At 39.3% G+C, this 23,956-nt stretch overlaps 2 protein-coding genes across 4 annotated transcripts in view; one reads left to right on the top strand and one right to left on the bottom strand.

The window, feature by feature from the left end:
• GLP2R (glucagon like peptide 2 receptor) overlaps window positions 1–7,518 on the bottom strand; it is a 38,288-nt gene extending 30,770 nt beyond the window's left edge. Inside the window, exons 1-2 of one of the 3 annotated variants that reach the window (XM_032707019.1) lie at window positions 7,419–7,518; window positions 4,344–4,500 (exon numbers count right to left, since the gene is read on the bottom strand). In XM_032707019.1, coding sequence (XP_032562910.1) covers window positions 4,344–4,448 — 105 coding nt within the window. In that variant the 5' untranslated portion in view covers window positions 4,449–4,500; window positions 7,419–7,518. Of the gene's footprint in view, window positions 1–4,343; window positions 4,505–7,418 lie in introns of all 3 variants that reach the window. The other 2 variants (XM_032707017.1, XM_032707018.1) reach the window with 2 other exon arrangements.
• Window positions 7,519–8,310: 792 nt separating this feature from the next.
• GSG1L2 (GSG1 like 2) lies at window positions 8,311–19,337 on the top strand. The gene is made up of 5 exons (XM_032706742.1): window positions 8,311–8,626; window positions 10,199–10,246; window positions 12,540–12,692; window positions 14,797–14,908; window positions 19,082–19,337. The coding sequence occupies exons 1-5, from the start codon at window positions 8,317–8,319 to the stop codon at window positions 19,335–19,337; spliced, it is 879 nt and encodes a 292-aa protein (XP_032562633.1). The 5' UTR covers window positions 8,311–8,316.
• The last annotated feature ends 4,619 nt before the right edge of the window (window positions 19,338–23,956 follow it).

Below are 23,956 nucleotides of genomic sequence, written 5' to 3'. Positions count from 1 at the left end.
GTAGAGTCTTAGGAGCCCTGCTTGGATGTGCTGGCTTGAGTTACCCCCTTAGCACTGGGAAGACTGTAGGCAGAAAGGAAAGAGACCTAGACATTAGCATGAAAAGGTGAAGTCAGGGATGTAAATCAATAGTTGCTAGCAGAGAGGAAAAAAATTAAATTTATCTCCAATGATAAAATTAGTTCTAATATCAAATCTACTATACTCTTAAAAAAAAATTTAAAATTTCCCAACTATAGACAAATTTTAGTAATGATTTTATATACAGTGATTGAAGTGCTTAGGATGGTGTCGACATCTGCGGCATACACCTTTAGCAATGTAAGGGTTGCAGTTTTCCCAAGGGGACTCTCATACTTTAACATGCTCTCCCTAAATATATGGATATTCATATTTTCTGGCACATCTTTATCATACAACACTGACTGCAGAGGCTTTTAAGAGGACCATAGCTGATAATTACTGTTTAGAAAAGCAATAGCCAAAAATAGAAGAATTAAATGCAAAATTGATAATTTTGGTAATTTGGGCTGATGAAGAAATGCCCAATTAGGATCCAAGCAGCAGAGAAAGGATAATGCTAGATGTTGCTTACAGTCCAATATTAGCACAATGACTTGATCATTTTTTATCCAGGGAAAAGAACACCAGCCTAAGAAATCTCTGTGCAATAAGCACCCTGGTCTCCTGAAACCAGGGCTTTGAGAGGCCAGAGGCAGGCCAGCAGTCAAAAAACACTGTCACTGTAAGTTACCGAAAATGAAAATGCAAATGAAAATTTAAAATGTTACCAATTGTAATCAGTAAATTTTGGTGACCAAACCAAATGTAAGTTTTCTAAAACAATCCTTCTACCAAAAGAATACTTTTCTGTTCTCCAGGAAAAGTCAATTTCCTTTTGCCAGGACTAGACCCTTTTTTTTGAAACTGCCTTTCCCACATGCATCGTTGTTCTGAACTTGTCTGAGCTTTGCGATGTGCTAAGGGCTGAGATTTATAACCAGAACAATGTATGGCTGTGAACTTCACCTGTATTTGTTCCTTTGAACCTATGGAGTGGTTTTTTTTTAAAGAAAGAAAACTGTATTTATTTACTTTCAAAACAAGAACAATGGAAACTGTGAGCTAGGTCTTCCTTAGGATCACTATTTCATGCATGTTTTTACTGTGTAAAATGTTGCCCACTCAGTGCTCTGTTTTTAGTCTCTCAGCTAATTTCCAGACATTCTACCTTAAGTTACAGGGAGTAGGAAGATTATAATTATTCTTCCTCTGATGGGCTTGTAAGATAAGGAGAGAATATTTACAACAGGCATGAGAAAGGAATGCATGTTTCCAAAATAAAAAGCATCTTGACATTTCTCTCATCCAGGCCTCAAAATGCTGGGAACCATGGGAGATTTTTCAGACACTCATAGGTCGGTGAACCTCATTTGAAGAGGCAGAGACATGGAGATGACGCATTTGGAGACAGGACTTTAAGACAGTGTTTAAGGGAGAACACTTCAATTTCTGATAAACAAATGCATTAAGCAGACAAGGAAATACAAAGAAAGCCTCACTGCTACATGACTGCTTGTTTGGTTCCATTCCTGGAAACAAGGTTGACAGACAGTGATGAAGAAGTTCACTCAACCACAGTGAGGAGCAGTTTAAGCCTAAATGAACCACATCACTTCCTTATGGAATTGTCCATTTCTTCTAAGCTGCAGGCATGGTCAGATAGCCAATACCTGGTCACTACTGATGTAAATACCTGTGAGTTGCTTGGTTTTCTACCATGAAACTTTCTCATGAAAAAACATCAAGTCTATGTAAAACCAGAGCTGCAGCTGAAAAAAAAGTTGGGCTGTCAGTTGATCTGAAAAATCAATTTTAAATATACTTAAAAGAACATATAAAAGATTTAAATTACTAATCAGAATGGAACAGGTTTCCAATAGCAGCAGTGAATGCCCCATCTCTGGAAGCGTTTAAGGCCATGTTGGACGGGGCTTGGAGCAACTTGGTCTGGTGGAAGGTGTCCCTGGACATGGCAGGGGAAAATAAGGGTCATTTAGATCACAGAGAAACATGAATCCTTTGGCAGAGCACGCACCATGATAAACCTAATGCAATGTTTTGCTTGTAGGAGCCACAGCTGGAGGATATATGTCAGGACTTTTTGAAAATTTGTATTTAGCTGTAGAAATGAAGTTACATGAACCATCTGTTGAAAATCATTGAACCAAAGAATCAATTAGGCTGGAAAAGACCTCTGAGATGATCAAGTCTAACCTATGACCAAACACCACCACGTTAACTAGACCATGGCACTGAGTGCCACATCCAGTCTTTCCTTAAACACCTCTGTGGACAGTGACTCCTCCACTCCCTGGGCAACCCATTCCAAAATCAAATCACCCTTTCTGTGAAGAAATTCTTCCTACTGTCCTAAATGTTGCAGTACAGGGAAATATTGACGTTTCTGGAGTTGTACATACAGGAGAGGATGCTGAGAAGGAGTACAGGACAACATTAATGAGTAGTACTTGCCCCTAGTGCAACTCTGTCTGGATAATATGACTAAGTCTGATGGTCATACCTCAAAAGAAATCAGCAATTTATTTAGTTTGCTCAGAGTCCACAAACTGCACCAAGATGACACCTCTGTTTAAAAATATTTTGGATGCAGCAGAAAGTGCTGCCTGAAACTTTCATTTAGGAAATGGATTATATATGATTTGCAGACTGGTTTAAATTTAAATTTTTCATAAGTGACCACAGTATAATCAGGATTTCATGCTTTTACTTTTTTGTACTAAGCTACTGGTGAAATGAAATGTTTCTGTTTATTGAGACTATGCTATAATGGACAGAAAAAAATCCTTCAATGTATGTGTAAACTAGAAATAAAAGGTTAAATATTTTCTTATTCTTTCAGCCATGGTCCTGGTTTATTATTTTTCATATTTATTGAAGTTTTTGCTAGAAAATACAGATATAGTGATGTATGACTCTTATTCCTTTAATCTTTTCTTTCTTATGAAATAAAATATAAAGAAATATAGCACATATTTCTTTAAACAAGTTCCAAGAACCACTATGACAAAATAATTCACTATGATTTATAGTCTTGTGAAGTTTTGATCTCACACAAGTACTTGGGAGATTTTCTGTTAACACTGATGGAACCAGTGCTTTGGTCGAGGTGTTTCACAAGCCTAAGAGTTGTTTCAGTTCTATAAACAGAAGCTTCAAACAGAGAAGCCCCAGATTTGAATTATAGAAAAGCATTAGGAATATTTTCTTTTTAAAAAAAAAAATTGTGTTTCCTGGTAGCTTTTTCTGCACAAAACAGCTAGAAACACAGTTATCAGCTCTCCAGAACATAGAGATGCAAACACACTTCCTTAGAAAGCCAAAAGAATGGAGAAGGAGTGGATAGAAATACCTTATTGTTTTCAGTTTAGAGTAAATTTGTCGGTTGTATTAATGCCCATATACACTCATTTCAAAGAAATGTACCCTAAATCTATATATGAATTTTATTCTGTTGAATTGAAATTTACCACATATTATTAATTATTTTGAAAATTTATTCAAATCAAGATTGATATTAATAAATAATGATTATTAAAAACCTACTTGAAAATTTCCTTGAAGTGAATTACACTGAGATATTTTATCATTAAATACCTAAAATTCTTCAAATTATAAGACAATATAGAAGAAAGAAGTAAGAATTCAGATTTTTTTAATAGATTTAGCAAAAAAAAAAAAAAAGGGAATTAATAGTTTAGTGGACCTCTACAAGAAATAAAGGTAGAACTCCTATACAGATTTACTAGCCTTCTGTAGGAGGGGGAGGTGCTGAATGAAACCAGTAACGCCACATTTCACAAATGGGAGATTCAATGCTCACCCCTCATACAAGAGAAAAGCTAAAAGGTAGTGCCAGAAACAAAGCAAAACTGGTTTTAGAACAGAGTAAAAACAGTAGAAAATAAACATGATTCACAATAGTAATGATATCTGGTAGGAAAACTGAAAAACAAATATAATTCAATACTGACCAATCTTGGTAGGAAAAGAGATTATATAAATGGTTGTAAACACAATTTATTCACAGTGTGAATGAGTACTAATAGAAGCAAATTGTAATAAACGACCTAGTAGAATTGAGTTCTAATATAAAACTCTGCAGCTTTGCAGCCAACATTTCTCATGACTAATTTGTAATAAAAATAAGTTGTTATGTCAGAAGGATTTTTGAAACAAACATGCTGTTTGTGAAGGTTAAAATGCTATGAGGTAGAAATCTGCTTTCATACTGTCCATTATTAATTATTGAATTAGCTTACCTGTTTCACGAGAAAGAATATCATGACAGAGCTGGCAGATGTGGGAGATATTCTGGTCCAGAGTCCCATGCTGGAATCAAGACCAAAAAGTGTCACCATGCCCATTCTATTAAATTTGTCCCAATATTTCACTCTACTGTAGATCAATTTTTTCACTCTGTCTTGTACAAAAAAATAAAAATAAAAAAAAAGGTCTTCTTTTATGAGTGCCACTGTTCCATGAATCTTCTCTACAAATAAGTGAGGAAGTGTCCTAAACTGTCTAGGCTTGCCAGACTCCAACTACGTTTTCGGTTTTTCTGATTAAAGGCAGAGAGAGCTTACTTTAAACTTCACAGCAATTTTGCTTACTGTAGTTTGTCCATTAGCCAATAAGAAGTCAGAAAACTATTAAAACATTAAGGGGCTGATACTGTTCCCTTGAAGCTCCATGGGAATTTTGCCAGTGGTTTTGCCAGAATGAAATCCAGCTCCATAAATTCACATGTATACTTACACACACCTCACGAAATCATTAAAAGATGTCTTGGAGCATAAGAAAAACTTTTTGTAGGAAGCTTGCTGACTCTAGTTGGCTGTTAGAAAGTAGCTAAATAATAGTTGGGTTTATGCTTTCTGATCATGTTTTGTCAAATATGTTTTGCAAATGTGCAAATGTGCAAACTGTCATGTTTTGTAAATATGCCAGTGCAGGATCAGGGAGAATCTAAATGTGCAAAAAAATTTGTGACTAGCAGTTAAAATTTTGCTACAATTATTGTGGCATTTAGTGTTTTCTTCACAGCTTCAATTGCCAGGTTGGAGAAACTGACAATGAATTTCAGCTTAAATTTTCAAAAAATTTTTCCAGTTGTAGAGAAATCCTGAATACATTAATAAACCTATACATTGCGTAGGTTTAGAGAATAAAATAATTTATAATACAATAATTTTAGGGTCTAGTTTATAATTGTCATGTTTTGAGTTGGGAATATGGAGAGTCAAGAGGATGTTGTGTCATTTGTTTCCAAGAGAAATGAAACTTGTGGCTATTGAAGGATAGCTCGTGTCCTTTTCAGAATCAGAGAATCATAGAAGTGTTGTCCAAATGCTTCTGGAGCTCTGGCAGGGTTGGAGCCGTGATCATTTCCTGTTCCAGTGTTCAACCACCCTCTGGGGGAAGAACCTTTTCCTAATATCCAACCTAAACCTCCCCTGACACAGCTCCAGACTTTTCCTCCGGTTCTGTCACTGGCACAGAGAGAAGAGATGAAGCTGCCTCTCTGCTGCCCCTCAGGAGGAAGCTGCAGACCCCAGTGATGTTTGACCTCAGTCTCCTTCAGGCTGAACAACCCAAGCTCCCTCAGCAGCTCCTGATAAGGCTCCTCTGGGCTCTTCATGTGGCACTACCTTCAGGGCACTGCTGACTCATATTCAATTTGCTGTTGGCCAAGACCTCCAGGTGTGAGCAACATAGCTGGAGTACAGGCAGAGATGTCACCCTGGGGCTGTGGAGGCCAGCAGGAGCTCAGTTTTCAAAGACAGACCTAGGCTAAACCCAAACGGTGTGGCAGATACACCCTACAGCACACCCCATCAGCCTGACTGCCAGGGTGACCCCACTCCCTCCTCTACACATGTAACAAAACTCTCTTCTGGAGGAATCCAGGAGTGGCGAAGGGCGTGATGTACACTCATATCTCATCTTTACATAAAGTCTGAATGTGGTAAAAAAAAAGAGTACCTAGACATGGGATGTGGAAGTGCTCTTCACAGTGGAAATGCATCCAGCCAACTCCAGCGGCCTGGCAGTTATGGGTCCCTTCCAACTCAGGACATTCTATGATTCTGTGATTCAGTGAGGGTATGAACTGCGCTGCATCACTTACATACAAGCATGCAAGTCCCCTCATTTTCTCCACTGACAGCTATCACTCAGCAGCTGAGTGTGTTCTTTAGTTACTGACATCTACGAGTTGTTGGTTTTTTACATGCTCACTTCTTAAAATCATCAGAAGTTTAACCATGAAGGAATTCTGTGGTCCCTATCTAGAATTAATGCTCCTCAGGACTAGGTCAGAGCAGGAGACCCACAGTATATTGTAAGGACACTAATACCACCTAGAAAGTGGAAAAGACAGAAGGCAGAGCTGAAGTTTGAATTTCTGAGCTACTGTTTACAATTTTTACTAGAACACTGTAAGCAAGGAAAGTCATACTGCTGAATGCTCACCACAGTTGCCCACCCTTGTGCCCTCTCAACTTTGGCAAAAATTACTGCATATAACACTTTGAAGGAGGGTCCAGGTAATGAATTTGCTACTCTCTTATTTTCTTTCTTTTTTCGCATTTTGACAGAACTAACCAATAAATGCTTGTGCAATATATTTCTCCTATTATATAGAGCATTCTTATATGAAGAATTGATTTGAAAGTTGTGGTACCAGCATTGCTAGGGCATGAGCAGAAAATTGTCTCCATGAAACATCTTAGACTGCAGTTGTCAACCAGAAGGTATCAGTGGTTTCACAGGTCTCAAAATATGTTTGAATACAGCCATATGCAGATTATTCACAGGAATAGAAAAATAGATAAATGTATAATCCTTTTAGAAGGACTTCCCTCCTTCATTCCCCTCATACTTGCTGTGCAGTTGATAAAGCTGTCCAGAAGCAGTGTCAATGCTCAGTGGACTCAGCGGTTCACAAATGTTACATCCTTGTGAAAATGCAGTAAGACAAATATGTAGAAAATAATAACTCTTGGCTCAATCTACATCTGACTTCAGGGTTGTGAGATTTGCTCTGCCTTTTTAGTCCAGACCTGCTTGGTCTTTCACTCTGTTGCTGGTCAGCCCTATAAACTGAGCTCTTCGTAACAACCTAAAGCAGGAATTTATCCTGTTCCTTTGAGTTTCATGAGGGGACTTATCTATCCACATGCTTCTCCAACTCTGACATTTTTGGGTAGAGTTGTCTTAAAAATACAAAAGATTTTCATTAAAAGATATACATGTAATTTCACTGTCCTGTGGTATCATTCTCCCCTATGGTGTGTGTTTTGACTTTACAGCTGTAAAATGAAATAGTCACTTACCAACACTCCTGCTCCTTTTGGTTCTTTGCATCACTTATTTGCATCATCAAATAGTCAGAAAAAAAATACATATAACATGTCAAGGTGGGACATGTTTCCTAGATGAAGAGAAAAGAAATGCTGTTTCAGGGAGAGTAGATGCACAGACAAAATGAGAATAATTCAGCATTTTCTCTACTGTTTCACCTAACTTGGGCAAAACTTGTATTATGTGTTCATGGAGGCAGACTGGACAGTGCCCAGGAACCTGTCAATAACAAAGTCAGGTAACTTACAACTTTCATTTGTCACTGGTGGAACTTTTGACATTATGCATTTGCCTTTCCAGTGTTCTTGAGCAGTGCTGCAATGGCTGTGAAATCCTTAGCAACTGGCTTTAGCTCCTTAATAATTTCCTTACAGTAAGAGTCACAACTGTATTCAATTTAAACACTGTGTAACAGGAGCTTTTATTGTTTTATTTATTTCTTAGCTATGAAATATAAAGGTTCCATCAGTCTGACTCCGTCTGCCAATCAAGGTAAATAGGCATAATTTTTTGTATAAACAAAACTTTTCTGATTGCATCCTGGGGTACTTCCAATGCTTCTGTGTTCTGTGTATTTTTACTCCTGTGATTCGTGGGGCAAACTGTAATTTATTGCCCCTATTCCTCATATTTCTTTCACAACAAATTACTGCCAAACAACACTGTCCTACATCCTTAATCTTTCCTGCCACATGATTTCTGGTCATGCCCATATCTCTGCTCTCTGTCTTAACTCCTGAGCTGGTACAATTTTCTGAGAGGAATGAAGTATATGATGGTAAAGACGGGCAGGTGTTTCACCAGGCAGATAGATGCATAAATTTCTAAAAGGTTTTTTTTCTAGAATAGTTGCTAGTGCAGTCCTGGAGGATGCCAGCCTCACTCCCAGAGACAGACAGACGGCACAGAGCTTCAGCAGCATTTTCTCTCAGTTTTCTCTCTTTAGTTTTCTCTATTACAGCATTCAGTAGCAGTTACTGGTGTGAAGGGACAAGAAAAGTTGCCAAACCTTTCTGTACAGGAGAGAGCAAGGGGGATCTTTGCATCCGCTTCAACAGCCCTGATGCCAACAACAGCCAAGCTGTGCAGTATATTTGGGAGACAGGAGATGACAAATTCGTTGAGCGAAAGTTTCATGCTGGGATTTGGTATTCCTGTGAAGAAATGATAAATGAAGAAGGTGAGTAAAACCATGTAAATTTACTCAAGAAAGCAATCAGAGTTCTTCCTACTTATTTGGTGTCCTCTTCTGATCTGCAGCATTATCATGTATGTATTTTGTTGCGCTCATATCCTTAAAAAGTTACTCTTCTCTGGCAAAGGGGACCCTAGAGGGTACTATCTAGTCAAGATTTCATAACGAGTTCTGCAAAGAACATTAGAGTGACAGGCTGTCTTTCTGGTTTAGTGATAGGTTGTGGTATAGATGAAGATTTATTTATTTTTTATTCTTCTAACCATAACAGTAAGTTAAATTACTTTAACAGGGAAGTGTTCCATTTTCCCTTAGTCAAAATGAACATACTTTCCTTAAACAATTGCTTCTGATCCTCTATGGCAACATAAAAAGCACAAATTGACTTTTTTTGTTTTAAAAATCATTTGCACTATTAAATCTGTGGGATCTTAGTCAGTTCCTGGATTTCCTCTTGACCACGAGTATTTCTACTTTCTTACTGTCATCTCACCTTTCATAAATCAAAGCAGAAGGTGATTCTTTTCACCTTGTTAAAACATGATTCAAAGACTTACCTGTCAAAAATGGTAGCATGTAATTGAGTCTCACTCTGCATATGTAAATATCTGTAGAATGAAATTAGCTTACAATTACAGAAACTTTCCAGTTAATTTAGGATTTTTGTATAAGGGGATTGTTGACTCAAGAATTCAAGCATTTATTGTAAATCCAGATCAACACTAAGTTTTTCCCTTGTTGTCCTGATCACTGTACAAACGAAAACTAGAACAGAACTTCAGAGAAATCAAATCAGTTGTCACCTGTGCTATAAAATGCAAATATTTTCACAGTCACCTGTCCTGAAGATCCAGTTCTACCAGAAAGCCTTGTAAATTATGCAGTATTAATGGGGTAAATTTCAAAGATCAGAGCAAACTACATGTCCAAAAGCTACCTTTCAAGTGGTGATTGCTATGAATACCAGGTTGCGTAATTTGTGCATTTGCTATGACCAGTTCATATTTTCCAACTTGGTGCGGTTAGGAGCTCGAAAAAAACACCCAGCATTTCCAGAGCAGAGAGGAATTAATTCAAAGAGCTTTGTTCACAGCATCTGTGTGGGGCTCAGGGGGTCACGTGGGTTTGAAAATCAAAGCTTACAGAAAGAAATTGGAATGAAGCTTAGAAGTAATTTGAGTGAGCAGCAGCCTTGTTGCTGTAAGGAGAGCAGCTCTCCTCTCACAGGGAAGATTGCACCCAGGTTGACAATCTTCCAAAGGAATTGATAATTTTCCTATTCTGGCTTTCACAGATACTGCCTTTTGGAACTCATTTCATAGCCTTTCTCTGTCTTCTAGGCTCTGGTTCCACCTTGAAAAAGTCTGTAAGGATTCTCTATCTAAGCCCCAGGAGTAGGTTGATGTCCCAGGCACTCTGTGTACAAATATACATCAAAAATAGCTTTTCCTGATCATCCCAGTTTCTACTTTTCTGATAGATTTTGCATTTTCCTCTTTCTATCAATCTATTTCTTTAGATCATTACAGAATACAAAGTAATCCTGATTTTTTTTAGGTGAGAAATGTAGAAGCTTTATCAGTCTGACTCCAGCTTCTGATCGAGGTAGGTATGCATATTTTTTTGTGTAATCAAAACTTTCTTGATCACATTTACCAATATAAGTATTCTGCATTTTACTTTCAAAAATATTAGCTTTGATCCTACACAGATTTTTTTTTCCTTTATTTTGTTTTTCAACTTCAAAATGAGGTCCATATGACTTCAAATATCAATCTATGTCTTTTTGAAGACACATCATTTGAATATGAGTGGCTTTTGAAATTACTTTGAATAAATTTGTAAATTTTGCACGCTTTTTCATCATAACTCCATGTTCCCAGGCAAGAATTCTGTGGCCTGCACCACACAATTGAGAGGGCAGAGGGACAGGCAGTGTGTGAACATTCACTCTTGTATGCTGAGGGGACTTGAGGGAGTTATGCTCTCTGATGACAGTCAGAATCTCCTCCCTGTGCCTTGCAAAGAGCTGTGAGGAGACATTTCTATTCTCTTCCTCCAAAGAAGGACTCATATTCCTATAAAACACTCCTGCAGATGCTGTGAAGTGCCCCCTCAGTGTAAAAACAACGTAAAAACTTGTCTGATTAGACCAATCACTTTGCAAGTAGCTGATCCAGAAAAAAAAAAAAGGCTTTCTTTCCAGGATACTGGGAGTGGAGTATTTTCCTGGATATGCAACTTCAGCCCCTTGGACAAGAAGAAATATTCAGTCTCTGAAGGCTAGTCTTCCTTCCACCTATTGCAGGTTGTCACTGAGTATTAATAATTCAAGAGTTTCATAGAATGAGATATGGGTGTAGTCACACAGACATGGTCCTCAGAAATGATGCGTGTATTCTAGGCTCTGCCCTGAGAGATCCTCACAAGGAAAATTACTGTTGGACATAGTGCTGAAACTAACTCTGTGAACAGCACCAGCAAGCATCACAGGCACTGGCAGGTTAGATCGAGACAGCCAAATGTACCTAAACACCAAACTTACAAGCTCTTCCTGGGCAGTGAAATCCTGTGTGGAAATAGGCTCCTGCCCTGCACAGGAGAAGAGCCATGTTGTGTTCTGCACATGCCTATGGTCACTGTGTGCACAAAACTCAGCAGGCTCAACCTTCCTGAATTTATCACCTGTGGGTCTCATACACAGGGATGATCACTGTTGGTCAGTGCATATGGAATGATGGTTCACTCACTAAAAGTATTAAGATGCAAGTTCTCACAGCTGGAGCAGCCAAAACTGTTGGGAAATGTAACATCTGGAGTTTCTAAAGAAAATCACGATTTTTTAATGAGACAAAGACTTTCTGGAGAAACAAACCTTGCCCAAGAATGCCCACACATAGCCTGGCCCAAGAATTTGATGTCTAAATGGGCAGTGAATCAAAGAAGTCCCACAGGCATTGTCAAAGTCAGCAGTAGAGGTTATTCACCACACATTGTCTGCTATCCTAAGTGGTGTCTAGTAGTCAAGGACGTATCTTAGCAATGTTTTGGTTTTTAAGTTATGATAGTTTGTATATATCTTCATATGAAATGAATGTACTTGAATGTACAACCTGTTGTGTCAGGACACATTTATTTGTTTTTTAAAAAATTTAGGGAAGGTCATTTACCAGTTCTTGCTACTGTGAATCTGGACACAGGGTGGTCTCCTGCTCCTGGCTGTGGGACATCGGCATGCCGAAGGTCAAACAGCAGGCTGAGAGACTTTAATGGCAGGATTAACTTCTTGCATAAGATGTAATTACCAGATATCCAAAAAGAGATGAATTAGCAGATAACCAGAGAAATGAATCCCCGCGAAACCTGGAGAGTGCCTGGGTTCATGAAGGCTTCTCTGAAAATCAAAATCCTGTTTGGTAGAAGGTTAAGCCCATGGGGCAGATTTTATTTAATGACTAGACCCACAGGCAGTGTCCCTATGTGCACGACCTCACAGTTTGTTAGCTGGGTGACATAGTCTGCTGTTCCTGCACACTTCTCTTTGGACCATGACAGCTAGACAATTGGATAGTAATTCTTTTTATATTAACTTTGGTTCATTGTGATTTTAGGGTAGCTGCTGAGTATTAAACCATACTGCCCCATTTTATACTGTAAGCTTCTAAGTGTATAACAGGAACATGCAACTGCTCTTCCACTAAACAGCCAAGTCAGTAGAAGAAATTATAATTCAGGGTGTCCATTGACATTGAAGTCTTCCCATAGATTTTATCGTGGTATCCTCACAGCCTTTGAACTTCTGTTTAATGTTGTATGAACTATATAAATGAAGAAGAAGGAAGTGGTGAAAATACTAAATGACTACTTATAATATTAGTGCTATTGGTTTGGTTTCCAGGGGTTTTATGGCTGTCTATTGTAGCAGAGCTTCTCTACGTCATTTTGCTTCTGACAGGAAACATTCTTATGTCAGTAGAAATGTGCTACTACAGTTCTGTCATTGACGGGCTAAAGATCAACGCCTTCTCTGCAGTAGTCACCGTATTAGCAGGTACGGTTAAGTATCTCAATTAATTGCATCCAGAATAGTCTTCCATTTGAAAATTAATAACAGTGTCCAAGTTTCAAAACTCTTATAATGCCTATGGAGACACTAACAATACAAGATGAAGCAAAATATTATGGGAAAATACTATTTTCAATTAATTATTTTTTAATATTATTTATTTTGTATTTTATATATATCGCTTTTGCCATTTTTAATTCAATTATTTAAACTTTATAATTTTTATTTTCATTTCAGACTATGCAAATTAAACTTCTGCTACTGGAAACATTAGCTATATTGAAAACATACAATTAAAAAATCCTGTTAACAATATTTAACTGTTGAAAAAAACCACATTAAAGCTACTATTTGATTTCTCAGTTCCCTCAGTCTTTAGCTCAGACTAAATTAAATTCTAAAATGTATGTTCTAACAGAAGAAGAAGTCAGTTAAAGAAGAATCTCTCTGTGACATTTTCTGACCATAGGTATGTAGATTTATGATGTCCCATATGTGGCTCTTGGCTATACAGAAATTACTATTCTAATTTGTGAGTGTTTTCTCTTAAATACATAAGCACTGCTAGTTAACTACTCTGCTATGAAATACAGATTATTGATAACACTGTCCTTTATCCCTCAGTGGCCTTTGATAAAAATGGAGCTTGACAGGCACTATGACTAAGCAAGTATATAACTATGCTTGCCTTTTATATCTATATTAGTAACATTTTCACCATTTCTCTGGCACTAAACTGCCCTGAAGTCACAGCTGAGATGCTAGCTTGACTCAGGATTGTACAAGAGCTAACTAACAGGAGAGCTCCAGCACAGGAGCTCATGTTCACACTCCAGTTATACGCATTTCTAGGCAGCCAGACTGGAGGAATCAGGACAGAAATTTGTGTAATTCAGCAATAGCTATAACACACCACCTCTCTGGTGAGAGATGGGCAACTGGTCTCCGTTCCCACACATTGAAAAAAAATCACATTAAAGAATATCCCACATGTTGATAGCCACATCAACAGTCAAACCACTTTTCCAAACAGTTCAGTAAGGAGTCTGCCATATGGTGCCAGATGTAGAGATTGAAAACATGAAACCTCTTGGCTTGGTGTTACACCAAGGGCTCTCCTAATTGCCTGGGGGTGGTGCTTCAGTCAATACCAGTATTTCAGGGAAGGTCATTTCCCAGCAATTACTGAAGCCAGGCCACCGTCAGCATGGATTTGTTATGCCCAGGAGCCTCAGGGATACTGTGTGCTAGAGCACGAGCTGTGCAATTCCTGAAAGAGACCTACTTTAAGAACATCTAACAAATTGGGTCTTGCGAGTTTGGTATGGGACCATCTGCTTGGAGAAGCTCATACATTTTAGACAGTAGGATAGTTGATAATTCAAGGGTATTTATTGATTTGTAAATGAAACTGGAAACAAAAAACATCAATGTTTACAGGGAAGTTCACTACCGGAAGACAAAATGTTTAGGGAAAACAGATACTCCTAGAAACAGCCAGTAGCCTAGTAGTAATTTTGAAAATTAAATTATTCAATATAAGCCTCTTTCACAACCTAGACTTTCAGGACTTTTTAGTAAGTGTTGTCCACTTTTTTATTCACCTTCATAATTGATAAATCTGACTGAATTTACAGCAGTGGGAATGGCACACAGCTTTGACAAATCTTTCCGTTGAATGACAGAAAACTGTGGGAAATGTGTCCAGCACAATGCAATTGAGCAACACGTTTCTGTAATAGCTGATCCTTGCTCAGTATTATATAATTAAGAAGTTTTCAGAGGATGAGAGCCAACCAGTCTGTGGCTTTTTAAAATCTGTGAGTTGCATGTCCCACTGTCCCCCTAGATTCCTCTGCCATAGAGAATATGTGTTAAGGCAGTGTATGAATGAACGTAGTGGCAATACATGACACATTAAATACACCTAAATTATAGTGTTAGTGTCCAGTATTTGTGAGTGCTTTATGGAATTCAGATAGTTCATAAAATATTCTGCAGGAGTTCAATGGATAACTGGAAACAGTTGTCATAGAAGAACGCTCTCAACATAAATTTTCTAATGTTATTATAATATTATACTTTTCAGGTCTTCTGGGTATGGTTGCTCACATGATGTACACAACTGTATTTCAAATGACGGTAAATCTTGGTCCTGAAGACTGGAGACCTCACACATGGGATTATGGCTGGTCTTATTGGTACTTACTGGTTTATATTTGGTTCTTCCACTACATTTCAGTTGTTTTACCCTACATTCAAGGAATGTATACCTAATTTATAAGCAATGGGTTTCCCTCATTGCACTCCTGAGGATGCAGTTCAGTAATCAGTTGTTGTTCTCAAAATTCAGTTGTCTTAGATTATTACACAGAATATTTAAGCTTATGAGTTTTGCATATGACTTCCTACAGGCAGTACAGAGACGTCCAACTGCCCTGCACAAAGCAGAGGTTCTTCTCCATACACATCAGACCCAGATTTAGTATCGTCATCTCCCAGGACAACTGCCTTACATAAATTGCTTAAAACTCTTTCAGCTTTAGCCACTTGGGCTGGCATTTGCCTATCACATATGTGCTTGAGATTGTTGTATCTGGAACATTACAGACAAGTAATGATTCAAAGTTCAAAATAGGCTTAGGTAAAATCCACATTATTTTGGCCTCATTTCTGAGGAGATCTAGTATTCAGAAAGAGAGCTGTTCAGATTAATTTTGCTATAGAAGTGTGTCTTTGAAAATCCATAGAATCTGATCAATAGCAAGCATCTGAATATTCAGGTGCTGGACACTGCTGCTATTTTCCCAACCATGACTGAGAAAAAGAATAGGAACAACTGTATTGGGTTAAATCAAAAGTCAATCATGATCAATATTTTAGGTCAGAAGACCAGAGCTCAGACTGATTGTCTCATTTATATACACTCTGATAGGTGAGATCACAGCTCACATTTTCAGTTGTTCTTGTTGCTCTTTCTACTTTTATTATATCTTTATCAAACAGGCGCTTGTAGCTGCACGTGGTCCCTATGATGCAGACTCACCAGGGATTTTTGCAGTGAAATTGGGGTTTCTTTTGTCTTTTGTTCTGTTACTTTTCAACTTCTTGTTAACTCAAGTCTCATTTGAAGGTCAGTGTACATTGTTCTGTTACTTTCCAGGAGTCTGTTTCCCAAGCAGTTTGTTTGAAGTTATTGCTACATGTGTATAGATAGAGATGTTTCTCTAGTGCTCTCACAGCACAGAAGGATGGACCTGGTCAGTCCTCCCAAGCTGGAGATCAGCCAGTTCGTGACAAAGGGTGAATTTTAGCATGTTTGTCCAGCAGATAAGGTGACACAGCACCTATATGTCACCCACTTGCTCAAAGTCGAAAGTGTGATCATGTTTCTGTCAGGAAGAATGTGCCTGAGAAGGTCCAACACTAAGCATCGAGACAACACCTAGGACAATGTCCAGGGGCTACTTGGATAACCTCAACAGGTATTACAAAAGGTGTGCAGGATCCTTCTTCCATCCTTTCAGGCTTACATTTTGCTTCCATTCATTCGCATGTTTGTTCTTGAAATAATAATTTGGCTTTCCTTTTTTTGGGACCTCTTTTCTGGAAAGTCTCTCAATTTCTTTCATGAATGGGACTGGGTCTGTTTTTACCCTAAAACCAGCAAGAAGAACAGTCAGTGGAAAAAGGAGGAGTGTTCCTTCATTAGCTGCTCCTTCCTATGGGAGTGGAAACAGAAAACTGCAGACTGGTACTGAGGACCCTGTTCCCTCCTTTCCATCCCACTGGGAGAAGAAGAAAAACACCCAAATCACTGTCACTAGTACTGTAACGGACACAACTCCATCAATGCCACTATCACCATCATTACCATGTTAGTCACTGATGTCAGCACTGCTGCCACTACAGGTAATATTCTCCTGAGCCCTTGAACAAATGACTTTTACCATGTAGCACACACATGGAATTAAACATTTCATGGCTGCCCTCTAATGATTCAGGACAGCTTGGGCCACCGAATGCCCAAAGAAATGCTTCTACCAACACAAGACTTTCCAAGCCATCAGTATCTGCATACAGGAAGACATTGAGGAGGATGATCTATGTGGTGCATTTTTTCTAATGAATTTTATGCTCCATTTTTCTATCAAGATTTATTTTCTTCTTTCCTTTTCCTAGGCCTAAATTGCAACTGCACCACCTTGTTTGACAGTAATCTAAAACTAAAGCAAGCCGAATAAAGAAACATGAAGACCTTTCTTTTTCCTTTACTGTGCTGGAATTGCTAACAATGGATAGACTAACTCTGTGATATCTCTGAACTTCTCTTCAAAAATTCCTTCTGTATTCCTCTTTTCTTCAGCAGCTTTCCTGCAGGTTGAAAGATGTTTCTGTTATTGGTGAATATCTCATGCTCATTATGTTTCTCATATTGAGACATCCTCACATCAAAAGATGATATTTTCTCTCTAAAGAGATGCCCTCTGTACTAAATTCCCATAACTCACCTCATATGGAATGCTCCATACAGGAAAATGGAAAATCCATAATCCAGTTGAGCTTCTATTGGCATCTCTTATGCAGATGAAGGACTGGTAGCTTTAGTTTTTTTCCTTATCCAGTCAACCTACTTGATTTCCCCTTGTCTCCTTTGCCTCTGGGCAGAACTGAAGTTGAATGCTCTCCTTACTGATGCTGAATTTCCTCTGCAGCCAAACTGCCCTTTAGTCCCTGGCTCCCTTGATAACAAGACTCACTTCCTCTCTAGTCAGATTGGGCACTCCCCATTATTTCCAAGTTGTTTATGGAAAAGCAAAATTTCTGGCAAAAACTTTGACAAATCACACCAGTATACTTATGTTGTCAAAAGAAAACCATTTATTTCTGTATTTGGGGGTTTTTTCTCTTTTAACACAGTATTGGTCTACAAGAGAATCTGTTCATAAAAGATTAATTTCTTTCAGTTTTTATAGAGGCTCTCTTGAAGTCAGTTTCTTACCCTTATGTCACCGAGTCCTTCAAAGAGATGAATTAGGAAAAGCACCTTAAAAAAAAAAAATCTGTGCTTCATGATATCAGTTCTATCAATTTGTTTACTAATGTGACTGTGCTTCAGTTATTCAACCAAAAATGCCAACTACGTGACTCAGAACTACTAAGCCCCCTTTATGTCATTCCAGAGCCTGAATCTTCAGTTCTTATCTACCATGATTGGTTGAACCCACAGGTTACACAGCATCACGGGTAGACCTGCTGTCCCATTCTTGCTTTGTTGGCATGGGGAGAAAATCTGATGATTTTTCCCCTATTCTTGCTCTCTCTTTGTTATAAGAGTTCTTACTCAGGGTGTACTTTGATGTTAGGAGCAAAGACTGCTTAAGCTGCGCCCCTTCTTGCTTCTGGGATCCTTCCACATCCCTGTGCCATACTCCACTATCCTCAAATTCTGTCAACACATCTGATTTCTGATCACCCTAGAAATCAATCCTGGTCAAAAACACTGAGGGGGGAAATGGGGAAAAAGGCAGGCAGGGAGAAGGATTTATTTAAAAACAGAAATTAATTTGTTGAACCACATCAAGGATAGGGTAACAAACAGCTCTGAGGGAGAGATGAGATTGACTTCTCCACCAAAGCACAATTCATTTGATAATTGTGACCTTGCCATGTTAAAAAAGCCAATGATGAGCAAGTTCCTGCACTGTGAACTCCAATCAATGCCACTGTGAACATATTTTTACATGCTGCTTTTACACCTCCAGCATGCATTGCCCTCTTGGCAGCCTGGAATTTCACCTATTTTTGGCAAATTGTACCTCAATATAATTTTTTTTTAGTTCTGTCTTCTTAGGGTTTTACTTTTACCATTTCAGACTCCATGTTCTTTTTTCTCTATTAATCGTGACCCGTATTTTCCTAGGAATGCATTTCAGTGCTCTGAACCTGCTTTAGTCAACTATTTAACTGTGCTTTCTCTGTTCTTTTAAACACTTTTGGATATTTCTCAGTGTCCCCTGTGAGATTAGTTCTCTGAGTAATCACATCTTTTATTTTTTTAATGCATACGCATTTTTCGCAATTCCTTTTTCTGACATTAAGCTCTAAGCAGAGTAAACAGTGAAACTGGAGGAAAGGTTTCATTAAACAGGAATGTCAAATGTGAATATTGTAACAAATATGTAGAGGTCAACTATGTAAATCAGGTCTGTAGATGGCCATTAACCAAGAATCTTTCTTCCTCACCAAATGTGCTCATCTTTCCCTAATACACACCAATACAAGCACATGTGTGCAGTGTTTTCAAAAATAAAATTGAAGGACTTGGATATGAAAATGCCCTGCTAATTTCTGATAAACCTTTTTGTTTATAGCCTCGCATGGGCTTCCTTCGCTTGCTGTATGGCTGCAGCTGTCACCACTATTAACAAATACACAAAAACTATTTTGGAATTCAAGCACAAAAGAAAAAAGCTGGAAAGGAGATTAAAGATTAAATACAAGTTTCCTGACCATACAGCTCCAGAGAAAGCTTGCAATGTGTATGTGAACTCTTTTCAAAACACCACAGAGGACCCCACGCACGCAATAAGAGGCTTGCGTCACCTGGCCACTATTTCAGTTCTGTAAAGCTGAACCGCATCTATAGGCATCCTGTAAATTATAATGTTAGATCAAAATGAAACAGTATTAATGAATAAAATGTATCAATGTGTAGTATTATTTATTTTTCTTAATGAATAAATGATATTTCCATGGATGTTTCAAGGAAATCTTGATATTGGAAAAGCAGATTCAGGTTTCTCTTTTCAGAAAACAGCAGTGATGCAGGTCCCCTACTGCTCTGGTTTTTAAGCAGTGTCTAATGCTAACACAGAGCGTGTGAGATTGTTAGAATTTCAGAGCACTATGGATTCCACCCTATTCTTTACTGAAAAGACTGTAAAAAGTCCCATCCCCAAACCAAAACCAATACTCACAAAGAACAGGGCAGCAAATAAGACATATGGTGCATGGCTTGATTAATTTTTTTGTTATTAAAGGTGCAATCTCTGGAGGAAGGAAAAGGAAAATCTGTGAATTGCAGGTTATGATTCAAGTGTTTCACTATATGCATAGTAGATTTGCTGTGAAAGGAAGGCTAATAGAGGGAAGAGGCTTTCAAAGTAAACACTGCTTATTCAACACAATCAGGAAGGCAAACTGAAATCTGAAAGATACATTGTTGTAGACAGCACACAACTCACCTATAGAATTCTCTAGGAATCATTCTGGCAACAGTGACAGAAAGAACCAAAATCTGATTTGTGATTATTACACATGAAGAATCCATAATCACACTAAAAATGATAAAGTAGAAATTATTACAACCCTCAGAGATCAGGAACACACAGCTGTTCCACTGTGAGGATCAGTGTGGAACTTCCCCAGGGAACTGAGCCATGTGCGCCTACTTTGCTGGACAGCAGCTTGTCTTCATTTTTGGGTAAATGCTCCTGTTAATGAACCCATTAAGAAAACACAATTGTGAACTCTGGCTGGCAGAGGTCTTAGTATACTGAGCAGCTCTGGGCTTTGGAAAAATCACTTTACATTTTAATTCAGGCAATAAATATAGTTTGAGCTTGTTATGCCAGCAGGATCCATAGCAGGTCAGTTTATGGCCAGTGATAAGGTGGAGCTGATAACAGAGAAGCACAATCAGCTCAAAAGTAAACCATTAGAGGTAAGAGAAGAAAATTGTTAGATAATAGCAGTCTCTCAAGGTGAGATCACAGAGCAACACATGAGACCATCTCTTCAGAAGGAAAGTGGTGGAAAGCCCATAAAGGGGTGGTGGCACTTTGTGCTCAACCTCCATCTGCTGTGTACTTGACCCTGACTGTCCCTCGGGAGCGCAGTGACCTCAGGACTGGAAGTATGTGGGCAGGATGCCGGTAGGGGCCTCAGACACTGCTTGGATTGTTGCTTGCTGCTGGTGCTTGCAATTTGTGCAACAGTCCTGGCCTCTGCTTAAGTTCTTCTGGGAGCAAGTTCAAGGCTCTTCAGATCCAGGTTGCAGGTGGGAAAAACTGGCTCCCCGTCAGGGAGTTTCATACATTCATGCCACTAATACTAGGGAGAGAGCTATATGGGTGCTGAATTGCAAAGTTAGGGCCTAGAATATTGGTCTGCCAAGGACAGGAACTTTGCTGAAGGCAGTGTGTGAATGCTCAGCATTGGAGGTGACACCTCAGTGGACATTGTCCCTGCCCCAGGAGCAACAGGCACTGCAGAAGTCCTAGCACAGACTCATCTCCTGAGAAAGAATGTAAACCTCTGGGTCTAGGGTTGCCAGGAGCACCTGGGGCCACTTGTTGATTCCTGGGGACAGGAATGCTGGATGTTGTCACTTCTGGCAAGAGAGGCATGACTGTTGGCAGATCTGCAACTGCAGAATACTTTCTGTCTCCAGCAGCAAGCAAGAGGCTGTGAGCTCTGCCTGGGGAGCACTTGGAGCCAGCTGAGCCTGACACATGCAGCAGAACCAGGAAGCATGGCAAGCGCCAGCAGTGGGAAACTGTGTCTTTCAGGGCTTGGTACCTTGACTTGATATCCAGGCATGTTTGCTGTTTGTTCAGGGCTTAGATCTGAGGTATTTCAGGTGGACTGCTGAAGCCAGTCCAGCCCTTAGACTGCAATTCCATGCTGATTATCCATGTAAACACCAATGGCAATGTCCAGGAGACACTGACCAAGGGAAGAGTACCTATATGATTCTGAGGGTGAAGGTGTAGGACATTAGGGCCAAGGTGGTGTTCTCATTGATCCTGAGAGGACAAGGCTTGGAAGTAGGGCATGGATCATGTGGGTCGACACTTCATTTTGCACAGCAGTTTTTGTGACAGGGTTTTGACTTTGACAACTGTAGGTCTCTCTCAGAGGATGAGGAACAGCTGGGGAGAAAGAGGGTCCACTTGGCAAAGCTGGCCAACATGTTGAGAAATACTTTAAGAATGCTTTAGGAATAATAGAGAAGTGAGATTTTTGTTATGAAATAGAAGTCTACAGTGGTGGAAAGAAAAAGGTGCAAGGTGACATGAAAAAATGAGAACTCATGTGTGATAAAACAGGGCAAAGAAAGCCCCACCCCCTAAGCATATGTATACAAATGCAAATAGTCTGGGAAACAAGCGAGAAGAACTAAATGTCCACATGCAGCCAATGAGCTGCAGTACCTTTAGAACAAGAGATGTGGTTGCACAGTTGGGCTGCTGCAGATCAACTCAGTGGAGATGGACTTGGGGATTTTATTGAACTGAGATCACAGCAAGCTGAAAATACAACTGGCAGAAAGAACATCAACAGCATCTTCGGCTGTATTAACAGGAACACACCCAGTAGATCCAGAGAAGTGATTTGTTAAATGACATACAGAATCCAGTTTTGGGCTCCACAAAATGGGAATAACAGGAACAAAGTGCATCAAGTTCAGCAGATGGTCATAAAGATGGGGGAGAGAACTGGAGCATATGTGGTATGAGAAGAGGCTAAGGCTTTTTTTTGCCTACAGAGGAGACTTCAGAGGGACCTGAAGCTCTACAATGTCAGGCAGACTTCCAGTTTCTACAAGAAAGTTGTTTATTACACGGAACCAGGCTTTTCACACGGGTGCACTGTAGGAGAATGAGACACTGGGCATAGATTCAGCTGAGAGAAACTTGAATTGGATACAAGGACAAGCTTTCTCATTGTGGAGACTTGTCAGGCAGTGAACCAGGCTGCCCAGAAGAGGCTGTGCAGCCTTCCTACTTGGAGGTTTTCAAGACCAGACTAAGCAAAGCTCTGAGCAACTTGGTCTGACCTCATAGATGACAGGAGGGTGAACCAAAAACTTCCTGAAGTACTATCCTACTTGAGTTATCCCACAGTCCTGCCCCTGCTGCCTCCCAAAACTCAAATCCAATATTTGGAAATGTTTGGAGCCTTTTTTTGTTTGTTTGTTTGTTTGCGTGTTTGTTTGTTCTCTTTAGTACTGGTTGCTTCTTTCAGTATGTTTCATATACAAATGAACCTTTATTTTTAAGATTCAAGTTTTGGCAGAAATTCCTTTTCATTAGCCTATATTGTCCTACAATCAACAGTTGTAGGCTACTGTCCTATAACAGCATCTCAATGTGTACAATTTAAAATCAACATCGTAATTTCTTCATGCTTTTCACGTCCTGTGAAAATAAGAAAAGTTATATGGGAGCTGCTGGCTTTATTATTAATTTATGGTCACTGTACACCATCGCTTCAGTCACACAAACTTTAGAAAGAACATTTGCTACAGCGTTCTTATTAGTTTAGCATTTAACCTATTCCCAGCTTCTAAACACTCATGAACATCCTTCTGAGAGACTGAAAAACTCAAGGTTAATGACTCAAACAATCGGCCTTTTGCAAAAGCAGCAGATGCTTTGCTGAGACCAGGTTTATGCCCCCCCCAGCAAAGGGGAGGAGGAGATTTTTTGGGGTATGTGATGGCAAAACCTCCAAGCTACGTAAGAACAGCCTGGGTGCAGAGGGGATGTGCACCCGCTGCCAGAGGATGACCATGGCAAACCAACCTTGGTTTAGCAACAAGATGGGTTTTGAGCCAGATAAGGGAAAAGGCCAGGAAGAAGGCAGATTCTTTGAGGTGGGATAATGCTTTTTATCATGCCTTCCAATAAAGTTCAGGTATAAAACTCTCCCCAGAGGGATGTATCAGGACATTCACATGTAGGCCTGAGGGTTTTCATCCTTTCTGATGGGGAATAACTGCCTCAACTACAGTGGTGTGAGAGATAGCTGTCATGTCTTAGAAGGGGCCATAAACCATCAAGGATCCCCAAGGTACCCCCAGACTCATTTCTGAGGCCTTCCACCAGAGGACTGCATGCACGCACAGTGTTATATCAGACAGCCGCCAGGGGAGTAAAACTCCCACCAGGGGAGGTACCTGGCCATTTTCACCTGAACCTAAACCTGTATTAACCCATTGTAATTTTGGGTTCATGGGCCCCCAGCCCCAACGGATCAAGACTGTGACCACCACCTTTACCAACAGGCATCGAAATTTGTCCTCAGGTGGTGATATATCTTCCCTCTCTACTATCTAATCTTATCCTTTCTTTCTCTTATATTTTCTTAAGTGATATTATTATACTTTTATATTGCTGTATTTCTATAGATAATAACCAAAATGGCTACATAACTCCTTTCCATTGCAACTAAATTGTTTC

Source organism: Chiroxiphia lanceolata, chromosome 19 (genome assembly GCF_009829145.1).
Source record: "Chiroxiphia lanceolata isolate bChiLan1 chromosome 19, bChiLan1.pri, whole genome shotgun sequence".
NCBI classification, from domain to species: domain Eukaryota; kingdom Metazoa; phylum Chordata; class Aves; order Passeriformes; family Pipridae; genus Chiroxiphia; species Chiroxiphia lanceolata.
This window is presented reverse-complemented; position numbering and strand designations above follow the sequence as displayed.

What these genes read in the sequence shown, in the direction of transcription:
- GSG1L2 (XM_032706742.1), top strand. Translation starts at nt 8,317, where the DNA reads ATGCCAGCCTCACTCCCAGAGACAGACAGACGGCACAGAGCTTCAGCA. An exon ending in GACTCCAGCTTCTGATCGAG is followed by an intron (nt 10,247 to 12,539) that starts GTAGGTATGCAT and finishes TTTGGTTTCCAG; the next exon opens with GGGTTTTATGGCTGTCTATT. An exon ending in GATTATGGCTGGTCTTATTG is followed by an intron (nt 14,909 to 19,081) that starts GTACTTACTGGT and finishes TTTTGTTTATAG; the next exon opens with CCTCGCATGGGCTTCCTTCG.